Source organism: Tinamus guttatus, unplaced genomic scaffold, assembly GCF_059628265.1.
Source record: "Tinamus guttatus ecotype Peru unplaced genomic scaffold, ASM5962826v1 Tinamus_guttatus_pri_ptg000027l, whole genome shotgun sequence".
Classification (NCBI taxonomy): Eukaryota; Metazoa; Chordata; class Aves; order Tinamiformes; family Tinamidae; genus Tinamus; species Tinamus guttatus.
The window spans coordinates 6,769,650-6,791,679 of NW_028288561.1; the positions used below are offsets into that span (position 1 = coordinate 6,769,650).

Consider the following 22,030-nt stretch of genomic DNA (forward strand, 5'->3'; position numbering starts at 1 on the left):
ACCCAGCCACTGAGATGATGTATTTTGGTTTTTAAGCTAAGGGTGGCATTAAAAAATAAAAGGTCCAGTCAAGACTAATGGGAAGAGGAAGAGCCTCTTGATTGAGAGCACGACGGAGAGCACGATTCCTTTCTGCAACCCTCTCCAAAGCACACCAGTGTGCACACACACACACACACACACACACAAACATGTATGGATACTATTATCCAGAGGGAGATATCCCAGGGTTTACTCCTGAGTTTGCTGCTTTGGAAAAACAGCAGGAGCAGCTCCTATGGCACCTAATGTGCACAGGGCAGCTGTGTCCTGCTGCTCGCGCCGGGAAGCGAGGAGGGATCTTGGACACGCTCCTTGCACGGAAATCCTTTATTTCTAATCACCTGCAGGCCCGGAGTGTTTCTGATTGAAAACCTGCCTATGCCACTGGCTGAAAAGCACCCCTGAATAAAGAGCTTTTATCTTGTTGCCCTCTTCACTGCTCCATGGACTGGCTACACTACTAGTCCCTTGGGGCGATGCTGAAGGGACTGCACCCCCCAAGGCCCAAGCACAGGCCATATTCACAGAGCGGAGGGTAAATTTGTACCTGTTTCTGAAGCTGTTTACACCGTGCAACCAACTCTCCTTTCACCAGGAGTCTTTGGAAATCCCAGGGAAGAACATCCATGAGACCCATCATCTTCTTCAAGTGCAGACCCCTGGTTACAGTTATTATTTAGCCCACATAGATTAAAACAGAACATACTCCACACACAGCCATGCTATCTGCCAGTCTGTCCTGAGCTCATTTATTTCGCTTTTTCTCTTCAATTATCGCATGCTTTGGAATAATTGAAGTAGCAACATCCAGTGTTTCCCTGTCCTCAACAGCTTTAGGATATTAAAGAAAAATCTGAAACATCATCTAGCTCATGGAAATTGCTCTCCCCAGCGAGGATTTTACTCTCCTGGCAGATTACATTTCCCATCGGGGCTCATTACTGCTGCTCTTTGCTTAGCATCAGTAAATCTTTTGGAGTTCTCCTTGCTCTCAAATGGTAAAAATTGCTTCTGTTTCTTCTCCTGACTTACTGCCCTCCCCGCTCCTCCCTGCTGCCCCTGACCAGAAATCTGAACTGGCAGGTTTGGAAAAGATGGAGGTTTTTGGGGAAAAAAAAACCTGTTACCTCTACCCTGTTACCTCTCAGAGCATCTATGGGCAAGTACTGAATGTCTCACGTGAGGACCAAACTGCTCCGTTGAACAGAAGCTCCCCAGGGCAGCGCTTTCCTACCCGCCCTGAGCGGCCTTGCAAGCTTCATCCTGCCTGAACAGCTGCCCTGGAGCCACGGGAGGGATCCCAGCCGGAGCACGGCCCAGGAAAACTCCCCACCAACACGGATACAGACGGACAGATCTCTTAGAGCATTTCCTTTTCTCCTATTTTCTCTCGCCCCATAGAAAATTAAGGGAGGTAAGAAAAATCAAGATGGTTGCTTGCAATTTATTATTTCTACCCAATGCATTGCACTTAGTATTTTAAAAATACCCAGGGAATGATTCAGAAAAACAGGTTTTTACGTCCCTTTCATTACTGAAACGCCAGCAAAGCTCCATACCCGGCTGCTGCAGCAGCAGTTGGAGCACGTTCAGAAACGCGGGTCGTGAAGACACCATGAAGTGTCTGTTGGCAGGGCAACAGCTCAGGTAAAGACAATTTCATGAGCAGCTTCTGAACCACGTCACCTCCAGATGACAGATGGCGTCAAACCCTCTCTTAGATGCTCCACAGTAAAATAATAATAATGATAATGTAAAAAAAAGAGCTTCGATGCTGGTTCTATAGAACTTGGTTTGTTGAAGGAACCACTTCTCCAAGGGGTATCTCCCACTGCCCATTGCTCCCTGCAGGAACCTGAGCACAAGACGGAGCAGGGACAGAGCAGGATGGATCAGGGTGAGGAGTCACTGCCCTTCTGGGCAGGATTTCCTGAGGTGCCTTCAGACCGTGATCCCACACAACACCAGAGAATTAATCCAGTACCGCACCAGGGAGCACAACCCTTTCTCATAATTCCTAAATCCAGGCCTGCTTTTAGACTTCCTGGTAAACGAGAAACGCTGCAGACTTGCAGCACTGAAATGATGGAAGAAGCAGGTCAGTTTTACAGGCTTCTTCCAGCAGGATCTTTTGGAGGGCCGGAGAGCCGTGCAGCCAGCAGCACCATCCGCAGGCAAGGACACCCCTCGCCAGCCCTCGGCGAGGGAAGCATCCGTGTGGGAACGGGGTCAGCAGGGAAACGGTTCATGGGACCAAGGCCCCAGCTCACGAAACCCAGGCTCTCCCTCCGCCAAGCCATGTCCTGGGGAAGCCCTTCCAGCACTCCGACACTCACTCTGTTACCGGACGGGATCCGCAATTCCGAAGTGCCCTTCTCCAACGCGTTCGCTCCCATGAAAGCTGCAGAGGCCGCCTGCAATTGTCACAAAACGCCAAGATTTTCCCAGCAAACTGTTCGACAAAAAGAATTCAAAGCACCCTGGGGGATCAAGAAAAGGACCCCTTCCCCTCCACCCACCACATCACTTGTGCTTTAATTTTACATTTATCTGCTGTTTCAACTAAGCTTTCCTCCTTTCTCTCAACTGCTTTTCTCAACACACATAGAAAACACCCAGGAAAAACACATTAGGAATACAAAGGTTATTTTTGATGATGGAGTAAGGAGTTTGATAGCATCTTTGCCTACAAGGTTTTTAAAATCCCCATTAATTGCAATCTTCTGCTTGCCTTGCCAAATGAAGTCATTTCTTATGATTAGATTGGAACAGCAAGGACATTCCTGCTCAGCCCTCATCTCTGCTGCAGTGAAGTCAGCCCAGCACCAAACACCAACCTGCTCCTCTGCACACAGAGCTTGCCCACAGCTCCAAACAAACCAACAAGGAGGATTTTGTAAGGAAACCCCACCACGCTTTGAAGCCTGCAGTGCTTTAAAAGGTGAAAGAACAGAAAAAAATAGGATTCTTCAAATTTACAACTTACAAATTTAAAATTTACAATCTATGAATTTACAATCTGTTCAAGATTACGACTTGTAAGTAGTACCAGTAGTATTTGTACATTTGTTTACTCTTATCTGCCCTTTCCTGAGTACCTCTCCGGGCAGCTTTACCTTGGCCGTTTTCTCTAATAAGCTCAAATCCCTTAAAACCATCCTTTGCAGCAACAAATATCACCTTCACACAGATGAAGTGTTTATTCAGTAGCATTGCACTCAGTATGACTTATCTGCAGGCAAAAACATTTAGGTTCTAATGCTGTCATGCTCAAAGCTATAAAACATTTATGCTTCAGAGCAGCAGGACGTGCTGCTGTGTCTGAGCAGTAATTGAACCTGAGGAACAACTTCATTCCATAATCAGCATTCAGCACTACCTAGGACAGGGAGCTACGCTGGCTTAAAAGCAGTAGGCACAAAAAACCACCGTCACACATGTACACGTTCCAAAACATCGAGTGTTACTCGTTTAAGGAGTGATTTTTAAGCACTAATTCCAAAAAATATATACTCACAAGCTCTTTTTAGAGCTGTTATCTGGATTAAAGAAAGAACAAAAGCCAACCTGTGACATTAGGCTATTGCAGAACAGATGCTGGAAGAATGTTCTGCCCCCCACTGCAACTCCAGCACTCCGAAATTCAGGAATTAGGGAATGAAAGGGTGTATTTTTAAATGGAAAAGGCAGCTGCATGAGAATGAACAGGACTAATGTCTGCTTGCTTTGAGCTATCTTACCACTAACGCAGTAATAATGAAAAAGCGATTATTCCACCCTCTGTTAAACTTTAAATCAGATATTGCTGTGCAGCCCTAGCACTGGAATAATTGCAAGATAAACTGAACACTGGAGCTCCAACAGAATAAAGTTATTACCTGCAACACCGGGGAGCAAGTTGAGACACATCGCAGCTTTTCCCAACAATACAGCCAAACCGGTTTCTGCTAAAGGTTATTTTTTTAAGTGCACATTTACACTAAGTCAATAGTTGAATCACAACAATACTGCTTTTTTTCCAGATTAAAAAAACAGATAGTTGTGTAACTAACTTTACTGCTAGTCTAGATGGAACCAAACTCATTTTTGCTCTGGAATTACCAGTTTTTAAGTGTGTTGCCTTTAACTACAGAAACTAGGACCACACGCTTTCACTAAATGGCAACAAAAACATAAATGCAATATTGTTTAAAAGATTCCGTTAAAAAAAATCAAGTCAAACTATGGAAAGTTACGAGTTGTGAAATACAGCCAATACCCAAAAGAGAAAGAGTCCAGACAGATTCACTTGGTTGTGAATAGTTCTACGGCCAGCCCCGGGACCAGGTGTCGACACCTTCTCCGAAGGCTGCAGGTCGCCCTCCAAGTCTTGGAGCTCCTCTACCACACACGGAGAATGGGAAATACAAGAGACAAGCACTGTATGGGCCCGTATTGCCTCCGAGCATTGGGAACGCTCAGAGCAGCTGCAATGCTCCCTGCAGAAAGAGTTTAGCAAATACAACACGTGCCGAGAGGAAACAACTACGTTATCCAACCAACACACTTCCCAAGTTAGCCAAAATTTGGGAGTTTGTACCAGGCGTCAGCGTCACACAGGAAGACAACTGCAAGGGGGGAAAAAATGAAAATGACATCAGACGTGCTAAATATGTATTGTTTATTAAGGCTTGTATTCTCCTAGAGGAAAAAGTTAATCTGATGCTGTCCATTACCCCTTACAGGCAGAAACAGTCCAGAGACAAGAGTTATACGTTCTAAATACAAGTCTAAATGATACAGCTTAAATTTTAATTAAATTGGAGGTCCTTTTGGAGTAAATAGTTTTCAGAAGATATTTGCTTTCTAATATAGTAAAAGATCCTCTACAATAAACACGTGCAGATCAGTGTGCTAGAGCAGCGGACATGAGCACCATTTCCATGCTTAATTGGAACTCCAGTTGGTGACAGGTTCTCCGAAGGTCCCCTCACTCCACAAAAACATGACAGCAAATTCAGTTTCTTAAAACAGGTTTTTTTTACTCATCCAACAGAAAAAAAATAGACATACACACTGTCAATTTTAAACATCTGAGGCATTATCCATCATATTATCCGTACTATTAGTTCCTACGTTAAAGCTCAGCATTATTGGTATAAAAACTTTAAATGTAATTAGGATTTGGGGGGCGGGGGAGTAATGAGGGAAAGATTAAAAATGATCTGCAATTAACTAATAACACCTGAAAGCTGAAACAGGTTTAAACACATTGTCCAAAACCCCTGCAAAGTTGATAGCATCACATTATTATTTAATTATTAAGCTACAAACCCAGAAAGCAGAATTATGGCTGAGAGAAAGCACTCGCTCACTCTCGGCAGGATATGGTATAACAAATGCACACTGAAGCACTGGTTAACAGAACGGGAAAGGGAAATATTTTCCAGAGAAACAATTTCACTGACAAGTTGATTTTCTACTAGACAGAAAAAAAACAACGTGGCGCGTTAGCAATTTTAAGAGTGTAATTGTACAGATAACTAAAGAGGCAGAGCAGCTGCACAAAGTGATCTGAATTTTTTTTCTTTCCATTTCAAAATTCTGAAGTGCGGTATCTTAAAGGGTTTTTTTTTAAATAACAAAAATCAACGCATGGTTTCTTATGTCTGCCATGAAGAAACAGGGTTCAGGGTGAAGATAAAGGGAGATTTGTCATGTGTTCTGCTTAATGACTATTAACTGGCTAGGAACATAATTTGAGCCAAAATGAAGTCTTTGGGAAGCATTAACACTTTAATATGCTCATGTATAGGTCCACAGTAGGTTAATATAACTGTTTAGCAACTTAAAAAAATAAAAACAGACACACCTTTATTAATGACTTCTACAGAATTTTACATAGAAAAAGATACAAATTAATGCAGATCCACTTGGGCAAAAATAAACTACAATGTACTTAAAGATGCAACAACTTAAATTCCCCTGCATGAGAAGATATACTGGAGCTCAAAGCTTTAGTTTGTCCTGATGCCAAGATACAGCACCAGAACACTTAAATTTTGTTTCTCATAGTCGAATTTAATATCAGTTCTAGTATATATAACAAACTGTTAATGTTTATTCTTATTGTTTGTTTCGATTCTGACGTTCCTGCAAAGAGAAAAAAAAAAGAAGTTAAAAATAGATAAGAACGATTCCAATCAAGTTAAAAAGCAGCAGGTTTTAGATACACATAATCCTATTGATGTGGTACCCAGGTATATTTATTCACTTTTTATACAAGGTGGCAGCAAGTATCTACCATACATCATACATACCCAAGTTGAAAGATTTGGGAAGATTCAAAGGTTCAAAAATAAATATGGAATATCAACTTTCATAAGGGGAATTCTACTTTCTGGATTACTTCAGATGCTGCAGTAGAAGCCCAGCCATCAAAAACTAGTAGAGAGACAGTAGATTAACGAATTCCACAGAAGAAGTAGAACTTTTATGGACACAAGTGACTTCAGAGTTTAGTCTCATTCAAAAAAAATGATACGATTTGAGCTCTCTAAAAAAGTCTGTTTCCAACTTGTTCTATCTATTAACTGCTCTGGAAGATACTGTGATACTTGATGAGCCATTAATAAAAAATAAAATAAAATCATCAGGTGGGAGAAAAGTTATATGCTTTTGCTGGGTCTGGTAATACCAGCATGGCTAGACCAAGCTCTCCAAGAGCTTCTCAAAGCATCTAGTTCAGAAGCCTGCAGCTCTTTGAAGCCTCTCTCAGAAGTTTCTGCTAACCACAAATACAGAAAGCAGATAAAGGGGATTCCAGGGATACCTGCAGGCAACCCACAATTACTCTAAGTAACCTAACTTGTGCTACGAAAGCCGTAAATAACAAGACCAGATATCTCCAAGTACACAGACACTTAGAGCAGATGCTCTACAAAAGGGCTTATGCAGCTGCTCAGCAATGTAACAACTAGAGGACTTCTTAGCAATTGCTTTAAGAGCATCCTAATTTCCAGAAGTCCCCCTAAAACATCTATAAGTTCAAATACAGAGTTCCAGAGGGAGAAATTTACTATTAAAAAAATCAAAAATATTACCCTATTTTTATCAGAATATAACAATTCCTAGGCTAAACACTGATAGTCAGACATTTCACTTTGTTCCTCAGTTATGTTTTCCCTATCCTAAGGAAAACACAACTACCATAAATCAGTTGCAGTAGTCTTAGGTCAGGGCATTTTTCCCCAAGTATTTTAGGCAAGCTGCCAAGCAGAGAATAGAAAGAATTCCACCTTCCTGATTTTTTTTTGTATCATAATAGACCTTAAAGTAAAATATATACTGCAAAACAGGTACGTTAAAGACTCAACTTGAATTATGTACTGTACTTAAATGACTCAATATGTCATCAAACCATGATCTGTAATAGCTCAAGCACCATGTTCAAAGACTAAAATGAAGCTCTAACAAACGGAGCTGTTGAACTGGGTAACTTTCTGCTGTTACATGACATGACAGGCTGAGGTCCCCAGCTGTGCAGAATCTACTTAGGAAAGTAAACCCCTCTATTTCAAGTAAGAGGATTGTGAAATAGTCTAAGCATAAACAACAGGCAAATCCTAACCTAACACCTTCAGCTTTTGCCTTGTTTTTACTTGTTCTGTGGAGTCCTTCCATAAAAAATGAATCTCCTAATAGTTTCCTTGGAATGTAAAGTTTGTTTACATGTTTACCAACCATTTAAAAACAGGTCTGATTTTATGCTGTGACCAACTTCAGCAGCAAACATGGCCTGTTACACTTGCAAATGGACTATGTTACTTTCTGCCTCCAGTAGGATATTAACGTTTACATTTTCGTAATAAAAGTCAACACAAGTCCAGCAAAAATTCTCAATAAAACACTTAAGACATAAGTAAAAACAATGAAATCGTTTTATAAGATCTAAAAGTGGACAGTGTAAAGTGGTATATATTTTTTTAATCTCTACTCCTCCCATCTTTTGACTGCTGATTACCAGCTGTCAATGAATGCAAAAATGTCTTGGTGGCACAAGAGCAGAACACACGAGGTGCAGTGTGTTCTCAGGGAAAAGAATGTATGGCTGCTGGTCGTTTCAAAGGAAAGGTGCTTAGAAAGAGACAAGCCTGGAGTAAAACTGCATGGAACCAAACCTGTTCTCAGGCTTCCCAAAAAGCAATTGCTCATTCTACTTCCTTTCTTTAATGTGAGAAATATCCTTTCTTCATTACTCTTCCATTCTTTCAGGCTATTCTTTCTCATTTCCATCTTAAGAACCTTCCTAAGGATTATTTTGTACTCATCCACTGACTCTCATAAACCCAAGTCTAAATCTACCATTGTCTTGTATTAATCCCATCTAAACAGGACATGGGCCAAGGCTGGACACTTCCATCTAGTATCTGAAGAGCAGGTGGGAGGCTCTTGGCATTCAGAGAGTCATCTTAGGCCTTACCAATGCTATTTATTAATGCTATTTATTAAGCATTATTAAATACTATTTATTGAGTAATTATTGAGTATTATGTAGTTCCCTCCTACCTTGTAGCTCTCTGTCAGGGGCTAATCTGAGTCTTCCTTGTTAATGTCTGAAACCACAGAAACTCATAAGGAGTCTGATGCACAGATTCTTCATGCTCTTGAGTAGGGCTGCTCTGAGGAAGATCTAACTCAGATTCTCTCCCCGCTTGCTACGTAGCACTACTGCAAGCGAGAACAAGCAGTCTGAGTAACTAACAACGCTCTGTTCCTGGGCTTCTGAAGATCCAGCTGGAGCGTTCGGAATTCGCGTCTCCTTGGGAGTTCTCTGGTATCTCGGAGGGCAGCTCCTGTTGCTCGCTCCTCACTGGTGTAATCAGTGTGTCCAGTCTTCAGACACAGCAAAGACTGATTTGCACAAAGCTTGTAGAAACTGCCGTTTTGAGACACCTATCCCTGTTAAATTTTATTGCCTACTCTGTGCCCCAAAGTAACTGTTGACCTTCCTGCTAAGCCTTATCTGATCAGTCATGATCAGCAGGATGAGAGTGTTCATCTCCTCACTGTACAAAAGTGTAAGTGTGATCTTTAAACCAGGAGACACGGATAGTATGAATTTTAAATAGCAATGAATTTAAAATAGCAATGAATTCCATTTTTAGTTTTGGAGAAATTACAGTATTTCCCTCCTTAAAAATCTCTAATACCAACAAGGATGCTCAGAAAAAGCATACTGCAGGCAAATCTCTAAATATCCATTTTTGGGAAAGCTGATCTTGTTAAATAGCAGCGACCTGGTTAAAAATATTGCATATCCATTTGAACTGAAGATCATAAAAAACAATGTGCATTAAAATAACCCAAAGTGGTGGCCAGCCCAACAGCTGAGGATCAGTGCAGTAACCACAGACCACTTCAGCTTTTGGCACACTGACACCCCATCTTCCAGGGGCTACTAAGTCACCAAGTCTTCAAGAAGAGCCCTCATACCACTTCCACTACGGGAGGTAAAAAAGCTCCAACTGTTTAAGCCTTCCCAGTCCTCCCACCCCTCAAATACTGATTATTCTCCCCTCCAGAGAGTCACAGAGAGGCTAAGTGTCAAAATCCAAAGCCAGCCCCCAGCACACTGTAAACACTTGAGAAAGGAACCCAGGCCTTTTGTCTCCATTCAGGATTCTCTCACACTTTCAGGAACTTCTCAAGGTAGAGGTTGCATCGAATATAAAAATTGGGCATTGTCTGCTGAAGGAGCAGAGAGTTGACGCAGAGATGCTTAAGCTTTAGCTTGCAGAGCGGCACAGAAAGCACGCAAGACAAACCTCAAATATTAAACTCTCATTTCCTCTACTGTACCGAGGTCTGCTATGCACATTAGACCAGGTGGTTAGAAAAACCTGAGCTAAGTTCTTAAGACACTCTTTCATAATTTTAGGGTAGATTCTAGCAAGACATTTAAAGCAATTTTATCTGCACTTTTAAATGGTAATAAAGCTCTGAAAATGGCATCTTCAATTTCAGCTGCAGAAACATGCATTAAGCCTCTGCTTCAAAAACATTTTGAAGCAAATGTGAACTGCACTAAACCGGCCTGTCAAATAAATGCATTATTTGAAATGCTATACAAAAGTGCATTGAGATGCTGTGAATATCAAGCAGCTCTTAGGTGTTGCTTCACTAGTAACTGTACATCCCAACACAGACTGTTCTGTCAGCCTGTGACCGTCAGCCAGCCGAGGGAAAGGCATTCCTGAAACCAGGGCTGTGCGAGGGGTAGGGACAGGTGGTTCTGGGGATAGACTCTGTGCCACAGAAGTGTATGGAAATATCTTTATTTCTCTTTCCCAGTTACTGCCCAAATTTCTCTCGCTACATCCTCACTCAAGATTTCAAAAACTAGTAGACAGATTAGACCTGGGAACTGAAAGCCTTTATTTACCCAAATAATAATACATGTAACTTCAGCAGAGGAAACACAAGCTTTCTAGAACTACTTTGGCAATTCTACGCAACTCTTTTCCAGAGAGACCAACTGAACCCACGAGATGAGGCTGCGTTCCGATTGCTCGTAAAGCTGATGTACAAATGTCAGATGCCAATAGGGGCATCAATTTTGATAGCCCAGTTCTGATCACTGTTAAACACCTCACAGTTATCAGAAAAACAACCCTTTTGTTAAGTGGCAATCTCTGGCAGAATCCAACTCTGAAACCAAAAACAATTTCTACTCTATTAACTAATTTAAAATAAGACATCAAAGTCCCCCAACATTGGGCATAACATTCCCTTACCCATATCACTGCTTAACTTCTTACTTTGAAACTTATTAACCCACAAAATTACGTCACAGACAAATAAGGGTAATCTGCTGTGTTGTTATATACACACAAAACCATTAGGCTGAGAGGTATTGAAAACATTTTGAATTCCTACTTACATTTTTCCACCATAGAAGCCTTCACATTTCATTTTCCCCATATCTGTGTATAAAATAAATTTTTTAATAAGTTTACCTTCCGCACCACCTCCTCCTCTTCCTGGCGCTTTTCATAATGAGAAAAGTCATCAAAGATGGAGGTCGTGTGCTTGTAAGTAGCAATAATTTTAAGCACTTGTTTTGCTTTTTCTAAGGGCACCTCCTGTGTATCACGGGAGTTTGTAACTGGTTTGTTGTCATTGTTCTCCAGCCTGATGTGTCGCAGCTGGTTGTTGGGCACATCCTTCACAAAGATCCACTTGACATCGAATTTCCCCTTCCACTTGTCCTGAGACCAGACACCTGCACTGGTGCCGTAGTCCACAGGCGACTTCATTTCTGCTACTCCACAGAAATGTCCACTGCCATTGACACTGAATAGCAAGTAGACAGGACCCTTACTATTCATGGAACGAAAAGCACTGTCCAGGCGTTTGTTGCCATGTTCTGTACTACACCAAATAGAATACTTAATGGAACGATGAATATCATCCTCAGAATAGCTCTTTATTATGAACACACGTCCATTTTTAAGGTTCCATTCAAAATCTTTAGGGTTATAGCTGTGAGCAGCTTTCAGTTTTTCAAGAACAGGATGAGACTCGCCACTTGGAACAGGGTTGGGCTGGGCACTGCCAGCTGGGTTGTTATCGTTACTAGTTCCTCCACTTTGGCCAAAAGCTGAATTTCTGTTGCGAGGAGCTACCCAGCGATTCTGGGGTGGCTGCTGAGGGCTCTGATACTGTGGTTGGGTCAACGGAGGAGGCTGAGCTGGAACAGGCTGAACAATTTGTTGCTGTGGCTGCGGAACAGACTGAGGAGAAGGTATCTGTTGGGGGGCAGGAACTTTTGCCACGGGACCCTTATTGTCCCAAGTACCTATGTCCATATTGTGTTTTATAGGTGGCGGAGGCAGTGCTCCTCCAATTACAGGTCCAGTTTTCGTTTTCATTTTGGGCTGTGGTTTTGCAGGCTTGCTAGCTATAGCAGCCCAAGAGGTTGGTTTAGACACCGGCAAGTTTACATTAGATCCACCATTACCCGAGAGGGCACCTGTCATCCCAGCACTGTTGACAACAGAACCCACTGTTTTCACAGCAGAAGTTGTAACATCTCCACCAATCTTTAGTCCAACCATTCCCTGTTCAATACTGTTCATGCCAGGAGCTTTATTTAATGTGTCATTATGAAATCCTGTTTGTCCATCCACGATGGTACCGCCCAGTGAACTAGGTGGGTAGCTGTAACTGCTCCCATATGCTGAACTTTGAGTTTGCTGTCCTTGGGATCCACTGGTTCCCCAAGCTGAGAAGGCAGGATTTTCAGGGAAAAAATTAAACCGGTGCTGATAGATATTATTTCCAAGACCCCCAGGCTGTCCAAAAACAGCATCATGCATAAAATGGTGATCTCCATTACTGAGCTGTCCGTAGGTGGTGAGATATGGGATAGGAGGATCTCCTCCTGTAGACCACGGTGCTTCACTGAGAGAATAGGGGAACCCAATAGATGGTGGATAATAACTGGACAGATAGGGATCAGTCATTGATGGATAGCTATTGTTCTGTTAAAGAAAAAAGAAAAAAAAAAGGTAATTTTAGATATAAGAACTTAACTTATGAAAAAATACAACACTGTACATCACCAAACAGAAAAAAACAGTAGGGCCAAAGTAATTTTATTTCTAGTTAAAGATTTTTAGTTCACACTCCTGGTTTGCTATTCCACAAACTGCTTAATCCATTTAAAATAGCATTATTACAATCTGCTCATTTCTGTATCAGAGATGCATTTTTTTTCCATGCTAGATGTATTTCTTGTATTTAAAAAGAACATTCATGGCTCAAATGCAAGATCTGGCCATTTAAATTTGGTCTGGGAATATTGCCTCACAGGGAAGCCAGTACTTGAGATTTTGAGACCATGCAAGCTCAGTTACATTACTGCAGGCTATTTAGTGGCTCCATCTAGATTTTTTTTAATGTATCATTATCACAAAATATTACAAGGTACTTATATAACAGAATACATTTTGTGACTCATAGCACTGCTGGCAACCAGAAAATATATACTGTCACAAGACAGCTGTATAATATTTATGTATAATGCTGTTATAAACCAGCAGACCCTTCTCTAAGGCTCTAGCTTTTGCTCCCTTTTCCACCTCTCAAATGCTTTTTAGACCCGATAATTCTTTCCTTCCAATCTAAATCTTCTACTGACACCTTTCTTTAAAAAATATTCTATATGCTTCTCAAAGTCAGCAATGCAAAAGGATACAGACTGTTCTAGAATAGGTATTATTCTTCTTTCTAAAACCTGAAACACAGATACTGGAGCCCTTCCAAAATGAAACTCTAAATGTAATTACCAGTGAGGGGGAGGGAAGGTCAACATCTCCTGTTAATGAGTCAAACAGTAGCTAATCTTCCCTTACTCATAGAGAGAGATGATTTTCAGGAGGAGGAACTAAGACTTCTGTCAAATCCTAATTAAGGTTCCAAAATTGAGCAAACATATTTTGCAGAATCAGCTAAATTCTACATTTTAGTAATTTTAAGCAATTTTTCCAATCATAAGATTGTTTCTCAGCTCAGTTAGAAAACTAAGATGCTCCTTGCTAAAGACATAAGCACAATATCCTGATATATTATAATCATTTTTATTGCTCATTTTTCAGTGACACCCTTCCACAAAACTCAGAAGCCAGGCTAATTCAATATCCCTCCTTTCCGTATAAGGAATGACTCCATAAAAAGCCAAGACTTATATATTCACACACCATAGACACTACTGAGATTGAAACAGCCTAAACCTAATTTATTTCTGACTCAAGGGACACATTACCTCTACTGTTTCTCTTGTTGCCTTCACGTGCAAGCTCTATCTTTAACAAAGGCTACAAGCCACCTTTATTTAGGATGACAATTCTCTAAAATGTATGAAATTTTCTAAGTTTCCCAAGCAGCTGAAAGAGTCAATGTGTGGTATAAAATATCTTTTTTTTTTTCCTGAGAAACTTTGAACTTGGAAACATTTCAAGATAAAACACATTGATAACACTAGAAAAAATAAAAAATAAATGCTGGTGGAAGGGGGAGCTGCAAACAGTTTGTGGTAATACTTATTAACTCTATACTTTCTATAGATTTATGTTAAGATCAAGAAGAACAAGCCTAGGTGTTTTGTGTCAAAATACTTCTAAGCAAGTACATACAGTCTGTAAGGTTTCCACAAGAGTTTTAACAGGATTAAAGGAAAGTTTCAGGAGACATCCCCACAAAACATTCAGTCTATTTTGGCTGGCTTTATGCCTTAGTGTGTTCCCTGATGGAAATCCTTCACCGGCACAACTCATCCTTGACCTCTCTACACCTCTTCTCTGCTTTTTTTAAACCAATCTGTGTGTGAATTAGGAAGGGAATCCTTCTTTCTCCTGAAGCATTCCACCTGTTTGTAATACCCTCTCGCTTACAAGAATCTTTTGGTTCTAGATGGCAGTACATCTGGATACCTGCCTTGCTTTAAGTCTATCCAAGTGTGTGTTGTACCTCCTTCAGTTGCCTTGGCACTAAAAGGCCCTTTAGCGTGTTCAATAACAATGAGGTACCACACTTCAGATTTGATCTGCACTGACTATTGCTACTTGAACATTATAGCTTTCTGCAGAGAAAAACAACAGGTCCCCTTCACTGACTACAGTTTGCCATACAAAGATAGGAAACAAATTACTTTTCATTATTTAACATGTTTAATACTCATTTGAAGGACTAATTTGTCTTTTAAAAAGTAATTTAACACAGTATCATCAGCTTAAATTTGATATTGGATGTCCAAAGTATTGGCTATGTGAAATTGTTTACATTTTTAAAGTATTTTTAGAAAAAAATCAGTTGGTTTCAAAGCTTTTTTTATTCAGTTTCATTTTACAGTAACTTTAAAGTGCATATATCTGACTATGTAGATAATTAGGCTTTGTTCAGAGATACAGTTGTCTTTATTGCAGGATCTCAGAGTCTTAATTAATGCTACAGTCACTTCCCACTTAAAAATAGAAGACAACCTACACAACTGTTTGTTGCAGCCTGCCAGCTTTGCGTGCCATGCCTGCTTCTTGCTGCAGTCAGTAGAGCTGTGCTTTCATGTATCACCACTTTATTAGAATACGGAAATTACAGAATTCTATAAATCATAGTAACTTTGCACATTTAATCCTAATAACTGGGCTTATTGGTAGCTAAGCACTATTACTCAGAATGAAAATCATTATATATTCTATAGAGAGAGAGTTAGATTAAGTCATGGATGTTTGGCGATGTACATTATAATGAACTAGTTCAAATTCAGAGTTCGCATTTCAATGCCTTACTCTTGGGGGGAAAAAAAAAAAAAAAAAAAAAAAAAAAAACTAAACACGTTTTTAATTCTTAAGGTATTTCAGAGGACACAAAAGAAAAGCAGTATTTCCTGAAGTGTAAGAAGCCAGCAGAATCACTCTATATTATTTTCTAGAAGGCATGAAAAAAATTTCAGCTACAGTAACTTCCAGGCTTATTTTAAAGACAAACCTGGTGACCCTTCATAAGTAGAGCCTCTAGACTCTCATATGTAACTCATTTATGAAAGAACTGCAAGACAAAATGGTCTGTCAAGTCCAACTGTATCAATAATCTGCAATTTGAGAAGCAATCAGCAGACAGTAGTCAGAGCATTAACCTCATTTTCACTTGTGGCCATCTGGATACACACAATAATATTAGCTTCAGGAGCACAAATGCTAGTTGTATCACTAAGTAACACAATATGCTAGACATTTCTTTTTCCATTTCTACTAAAGGAATTTGCTCACTCAACACAACTGCACAAATTGGTTGCAAACACAGCATGCCAAAGAAATAAAACCAAGTTACAAAGACACTAACCTGATTTGACTGCCCAGAAAGGTAAGGTTCAAAATCGTTGTCATGAACAGTATCCTTCTGGTGTAATGAACCATTTTGTACTGGAAGAAAAGAGTGGCAACACATCACAAGACTGCTTAGAAGCCCTTTAGTAAACAGTTCTACTTTAACCTTATTTTATGAATGGTGATACTCTTCTTCACAGCATGGAATTGTCAAACACAAAAGGATCACATCTGATCCCAAATTATTTATTTGCATTTGTGCTCCCCAGATTTCTGCAAGCGTTAATCCCTAAGTTTAAGTAGTTGAGTTTTTCTACAGATAAGCCAATGAACAACTCACGAGAACCACTTCTGAGCCAAAAAATAATCATCAACTGAATTTTACATGCTTTTTATTTCACCTTAACTGGCCTATGTGAGTAGCAAGCTTTACTTAAGTTCCTAAACCCCAGCAGTTACATACTTATTAGCAATCACCATAAGAAAGAGTATTTGCTTAAAACATTTGTTATTTAATTTCAGATTAACTACAGGAATTGACATAGTCTTACCTCATCAGAAGTGGTTTAACTATTGCTATTTAAAATTACTTAAAAGAAGTTTGTACACTTACAACAGTATGTTAACAGCAGCGCAGTAACAGTATTTACATGGTAAGAAAAGAGTATTCAAAAACACATGAAAAGGTATCCTGATTGGAAGGCCTCTGTTACGCTGAAAATTGCTTTAAGAATATTACCAGCATTCTTGTAGGCAGGCCTAGTGCTAACACACAGTCCTTCCCACTATGAGTTCTGTAACGTTGAGTAGGATGCAAACAAGCTCCTAAGAATAACAGCTAATGCCATTTTTGAAACCAAGCACAAAGTTTCTTTGTTCCAGATGTTCATCCATGGGGACTAAAAGCAGCACCCCTCCATTGACAAACGGATACTCACACAATACACAAGTTATAACAGCAATTTAAGGGGCAAGATCTCAGCACATTCCTTACCTTTATTATCCTGCCCTTTCGGTCTCTGGGAAGCCACAGCGTATGATGGAGTAGGAGAGATAAAAAGGAAATGGGAGGGAAATGAAAAGGTTAGTTTTGGAAAAAAAAAAAAAAAACCGCTTATGTGGTCATTGAAAAAACACAGAGCCCATGGGGAAGGGGAAAGTGCGTTGGGGAAGGTCTAATAACGATCAGAGGGTCGGTTGGGCCGGCTCTGAGGGGTTCGTTTCGGGTCCCGGCCCTCCTTAGAAATGGCCCCCGCTCCGGGAAGGCGCCGGGAGCGCGCGCGGCCTGCGGGGCCGCTGGCCGGGAGGGAACGGGAGGCCCCGGGGAGGCGCCTTGCTGGGGCCGGGCCGGGCTGCACGGGGACCCGAGGCCCGAGAAGGGAGGCGCAGGCCCCGCGCTCGGCGCTCACCTGAGGGTCAACGCTTGTGGCGGACATAATTCATGCGCGGGGCCGCCGTGGTGCAGCGGGGACGGCCGCGCGGCGCGGGGGCGGCGGCGCCTCTGCCCCCTCAGGCGGCGCGCGCCGCTCGGCGTCTCGTCGCGGGGCGCGGGAAGCCGCTGGGCGCCTCGCGCTGCCCGGCGCCGCCTCCTCACATGCCCCCGGCCCGCGCCGCCGCTGTCGCCGGGGCCTCGCCGCTGTCGCCGCCGCCGCAGCGAGCGCCGGAGCCGCCACCTCCAATGGCGGCGGGCGCCGGGCTGCGGTGACGTCAGCGCCGAGCGCGCGCGCGGCACGCCGGGAAAGCGCGGCCAGGCGCGGGCGGGGAGGCGGCCGCGCGTGCGCGGGAGGGCGCGGCGGGAGGCGGCCGGGCGGGAGGCGCCATCACCGCCCCGCAGCGCGCGGGGCCTCTCTGCGCCGTCCCCGCGTCCCCGGCTCGGGGGTGGCCCGTCCTTCCCGCTCGCCAGGCCGCGGGAGCGCCATCCTGGCCCTTCCAGCCACCGCTGGGCCAGGTCGGGCGGTTGGGAAACTGCGCGGCAGCTCCCTCGGGTCCCCGCTTGGCCACTGAGGAAATGGCGGCGCCGGCCGCGCCTGAGGGGAAGCCGCCCTTTTCCCCGCGCCCTGTCAGTTAATTCGCAGCGTTCTCCTCCCAGCTGAGGTGAAACTGCGCCCACCCTGCGCAGAGCTTAACTTAAGCCCAGTAGTGCCAAAGGTTTTCAGTCCTGGTCGTTGCCCTGCTGAGGGGAAGCCCAGCTGTGCTGCGCACGCAGAGCTGTGTGGGTTCGTGCTGGTGGTGCACACCGAAGTTGCGGCATAAGTATGAGTATAAGTAGGTTGTAGGGAGGCCTTGGCATTTCTTTAATGAGAAATCACATTTAATGAAAGCAATGCCTTTCTATTCCAGTGTTTGAGTTACAGTTGTTTCTCTGCTTCTTCCTGCACTTTTTTTTTTTTTCCAAAAATGAATGGAATATCTAATGAGCAGGGTTGGTCATTAGATATATATTAGATACATTGGTTTTATATATTATATATAAATATAGATATGTATGTATTAGATATATATTAGATATATTATATATTTTTTTTTCTGGTAGTTAATGTCAGTGGGCAATTTACAGATGCTGTACAGAACAGCCCCTGCCCTTTGCAAGGATTTTCAGGCTCTTAGACTACCCATTACAACATGGCAAATGTAGGATAATCTGTTTCAGTTCTGATGACTGGAGCATAATGTTCATGGTGAAATGGATCAGCTTTGTGTTGCTGTCTTAATATTTATATTGCAGTAGTGCTCAGAGGCCCCACTGTCCTACTACCTGTGTAAATACAGCAAATGATAGTTCACTTGGTACCCAAATAGAGTAGGGGGAACTGGGAGAAAACATCTCTCTTGCACATCAGTAGTAGTAGGAGATTATCAATAACTAGTGGAGATTTGTAGAATATAATTCCAGATAAATATCTGGAGGCATTTTGAGGTATTGCACTGGTTTAGTATGCATGTAATAACTGGCTTGTTTCATCTTATTTTTGTTTGCCATATAGTATAGCTATGGACAAAATTGGTAGGCCTGTGCTGTTCAGAGTCCCTGGAGGAGATGGAAAGGCCATCCTGAAGAACAGAACTTTGGAAAGAAGTGTGAGAAGAAAGGAAGCAGCATGAGCTGAGAGTGGGCCATCTGTCTGAAGGGAAGATGGAGGCTTGTCCTGGGTACTTGGGTGATGGGCATGGTTTTGAAGTCCGTGTGATTATATATGTTCCCTAGTCTCGATATAGAAACTATGTGACTATGAATCATCCTTGCCATGACTGTGGTGTGGGCAGAATGTTAGAATGGTATTTTCTTCAGGATCTGATGGTACAGGGGGTTGTTGCTGTTAGACAATACCTGTTGCTTTGGACACAAAATGTGTGCATATGGAGGTGCGTATACACACACACATATACACAGGTGTGGACATATAATGCCCCTAACTCCATATTTGTGAGGATGTCGTTTCTTTTGTGTTAGAAGAATGTGAGTTATTGCTTCTTCATGTTAATTTTAAGAGATTTCTTGCCTATCCATTAAGAAATACACAATCTTTTAGAAATAAAACCAGCGGGAGAAGTGATCTGTATTAAACCGTCTAGATGGAAGTAATATTTAGAATGCTATCAGTTATGCAGAATAATTTTATCTCAACCCAGCCTACTCTTGGAGAATAACATTGTAACTTAAGGTGTAACAGTTTTTTGTTTGGTTTTGGCTTTGTTGAGTGAAATCCCATGTTCCATGTTCCTAGTGTAACTAAAGGTAAGGGTATCTCTTTCTTCCTCGGTTAACATTGAAATAATAGAGTAGTTAGTGTGTAAATTACGGAAGGTCATTTTTGTTACTTAGCTTTTACAGGGATTTGCTACAGCCTTTTGCTGCAGCAAAAACTTGGGGGAGTTCAGTTTTGAGCAAGGAGTTGAGCATTGCCATGGTGGAATCTTCTCCCTCTTGCAGAATATAATTAAAGCCTAGCTCCAGCTTTAATTTCCTTCACTTTGGGGTGAAAAATAAAGGCAGACACACAAGAAAATAGTGTACTTCCTTCTCCTGTTTCCATGTTGCAGGCACGCTCCTCTCAAAATACGGGAAAGGGAATCTTATCCCAAGTGTAGCTTGTGAACAGACATCACCATCACAGACTCTCTGTTGCTTGCAGGACAACCTCATTGTAAAGTTATAGCAAGAAGCTCAGCAAGAACAAGCGCTGGCCTCAGTTTTCACAAGTGTTACTCTTGATCTTCTTCACCGGCAGCACTTTGCTGCTGTTTTCCCTTAAATCGTAAGGATAATCTGTTTTTGTGCACTTCCTAGAATTGGGTCATCGTTTTTCACTTCAGCATTCTGCAGTGTCCTTCAGGTTGATCTGTCATCTTCCTTTGCCATTTTTGCTCTCAGTTATTGGTAGAGAGGCAAAATCAACCTATTTGAGTGAATTTACAGGAGGAAAAACAGATGATTGCTCGTGTAAATAGCTCGAGAACATACCTTTTCACTTGTCATCCAAATAACATTCAGGCCGCAAGGCACATCTCTGTGCAATATAAACATGTTCTAAGCTATGGCACAATTTAATTGGAAAATTAGATGTTCCATGTTCCTTGACGGCTGATTTTCCACCAATTAAAAAGTGGGATGAGCTTCATTAGACTCATAACAATGCCTGACAAATCCTTCTTTAAAGGTAATTAATGGCTGAATGGTGGAACATACATTAGTCACCAGCTGATAGCAGTATTTTCTGAAGAGCTTCATTATGTATTTTTCCTCTTTTCCTGAACAATCTGGAGTAGCAATGCCACCCAGCTAACATGAGGCTGAACCATCTTTCATTCCCTGTACCTCCTGCGAGCCTTTGAGTAGGTAGAGGGAATACAGTGAGACTGAGATGTTCCCACGTTGGAATGGGAGGCAGCAGGAAAGATTGAAGGGGTGAGTGGAAGGGGCAGACATAAAGAAAACAAATCGTGACTGATCTCTGAGAAAGCTACGTCTACTCAGAAAGGGAGTATCTTTCATACTTCATTGCTAACTGGGATTTGTTTTAGCTGTTAATTTCCCTCTTTTAAACGGTAAATCATATTACTAATGTCCTTTTATGACCATGGAAGCTCCTACAACTCAAACACTTCACTGCCTTTCAGCAGAATGATAGTTCATTAAATTCAGGGCAGTATTTAAAATTTTCAGTATAAGTTTTAAGTGATCAAAATTTGAGGGGGAACAAAAATAAAGTAAATAATGGGTCAGAGTAGTTTCTGTACTTCCCCCTCCTCTGTCATTGTATTCATTGGCAAAAAAAAAAGGGTAGAAAAGGAAATAAAAGAGAAAATATTTTTGAAAGTGAACTCTCAAATTTTTCAGCTTCAGAAGCTATGTAGAAAAATAAAACACTTTCCACAAAAACTCTGTTTTTTACCATTTGGAAAAGTATTAAACACAGTTTTTAAATACTTGCTTGGGAGCTGTGCTCTGGCCTGTGCTGGATGCCTGTGCTGTTGATGCTTACTGATTCCCTTAGTGGTTTTTTTTTTTTTTAATTTTGGTCTTTATTTTATCTTATTGCGCTCTGGTTTAACAACTGTTCAGAAGTCTGGTGTAGGACATTTTATTCTCTTAAAAAGGAAATGAAAAAATTGCTAAAAAAAATAAGAAAATTAAACGTTTATGTGTAATGATAATGGAAGACAGTTGCCTACATCCCTTTAAGTAATATATTAAATGCCGTCAAACATTGCTAGCCTGCTATAATAAAAGCCATCATTTGTTCCTGAGTGTGCCAGTTTATTTTTAGTTTCTCTGTGTAGCAGAATTAGTGCTACTTCATGTTCTCCTGCTAGTCTTACTGGTTCTTCTGAACTTTCCTTTATTTATGATCCCCCCCCAAAATATATAAGACAAGTGTCCCCACATAAATATGAAACATATCTTGAAACTTCCATTAGGTTAATACAAAGCATTAATTGCATGAATGGTGAAAAAAATAGTGCTAGCATTGGTCAAATTTGGTGGATTAGAGGTCAAATGTCAAGAGAATAAATACAAAAGGAACTGTATGCTTTTTTATGGCATCTTGGTTTAACTATGTTTTTGTCTGAGCAATTATAGTCTTATTAGTATTATGTATTTCATAAAGCTGATGTAATCT

General features: G+C 41.5%; 1 protein-coding gene across 2 annotated transcripts; it reads right to left on the reverse strand.

Annotated features, from left to right (window-relative positions):
* Positions 1-4,685: 4,685 nt before the first annotated feature.
* On the reverse strand, positions 4,686-17,463 carry YTHDF1 (YTH N6-methyladenosine RNA binding protein F1). 2 transcript variants are annotated; one of them, XM_010212829.2, is made up of 5 exons: positions 17,318-17,463; positions 16,903-16,927; positions 15,925-16,004; positions 11,040-12,566; positions 4,686-6,174 (listed from the first exon to the last, which is right to left on the reverse strand). In XM_010212829.2, exons 1-5 carry the CDS (start codon positions 17,342-17,344, stop codon positions 6,148-6,150), a joined length of 1,686 nt encoding a protein of 561 aa, XP_010211131.2. In that variant the 5' UTR covers positions 17,345-17,463; the 3' UTR covers positions 4,686-6,147. The 2 variants fall into 2 exon arrangements, with proteins under 2 accessions (XP_010211131.2, XP_088385276.1); XM_088529150.1 differs by lacking the exon at positions 4,686-6,174 and having other exon boundaries at positions 10,711-12,566.
* Between the last annotated feature and the right edge of the window lie 4,567 nt (positions 17,464-22,030).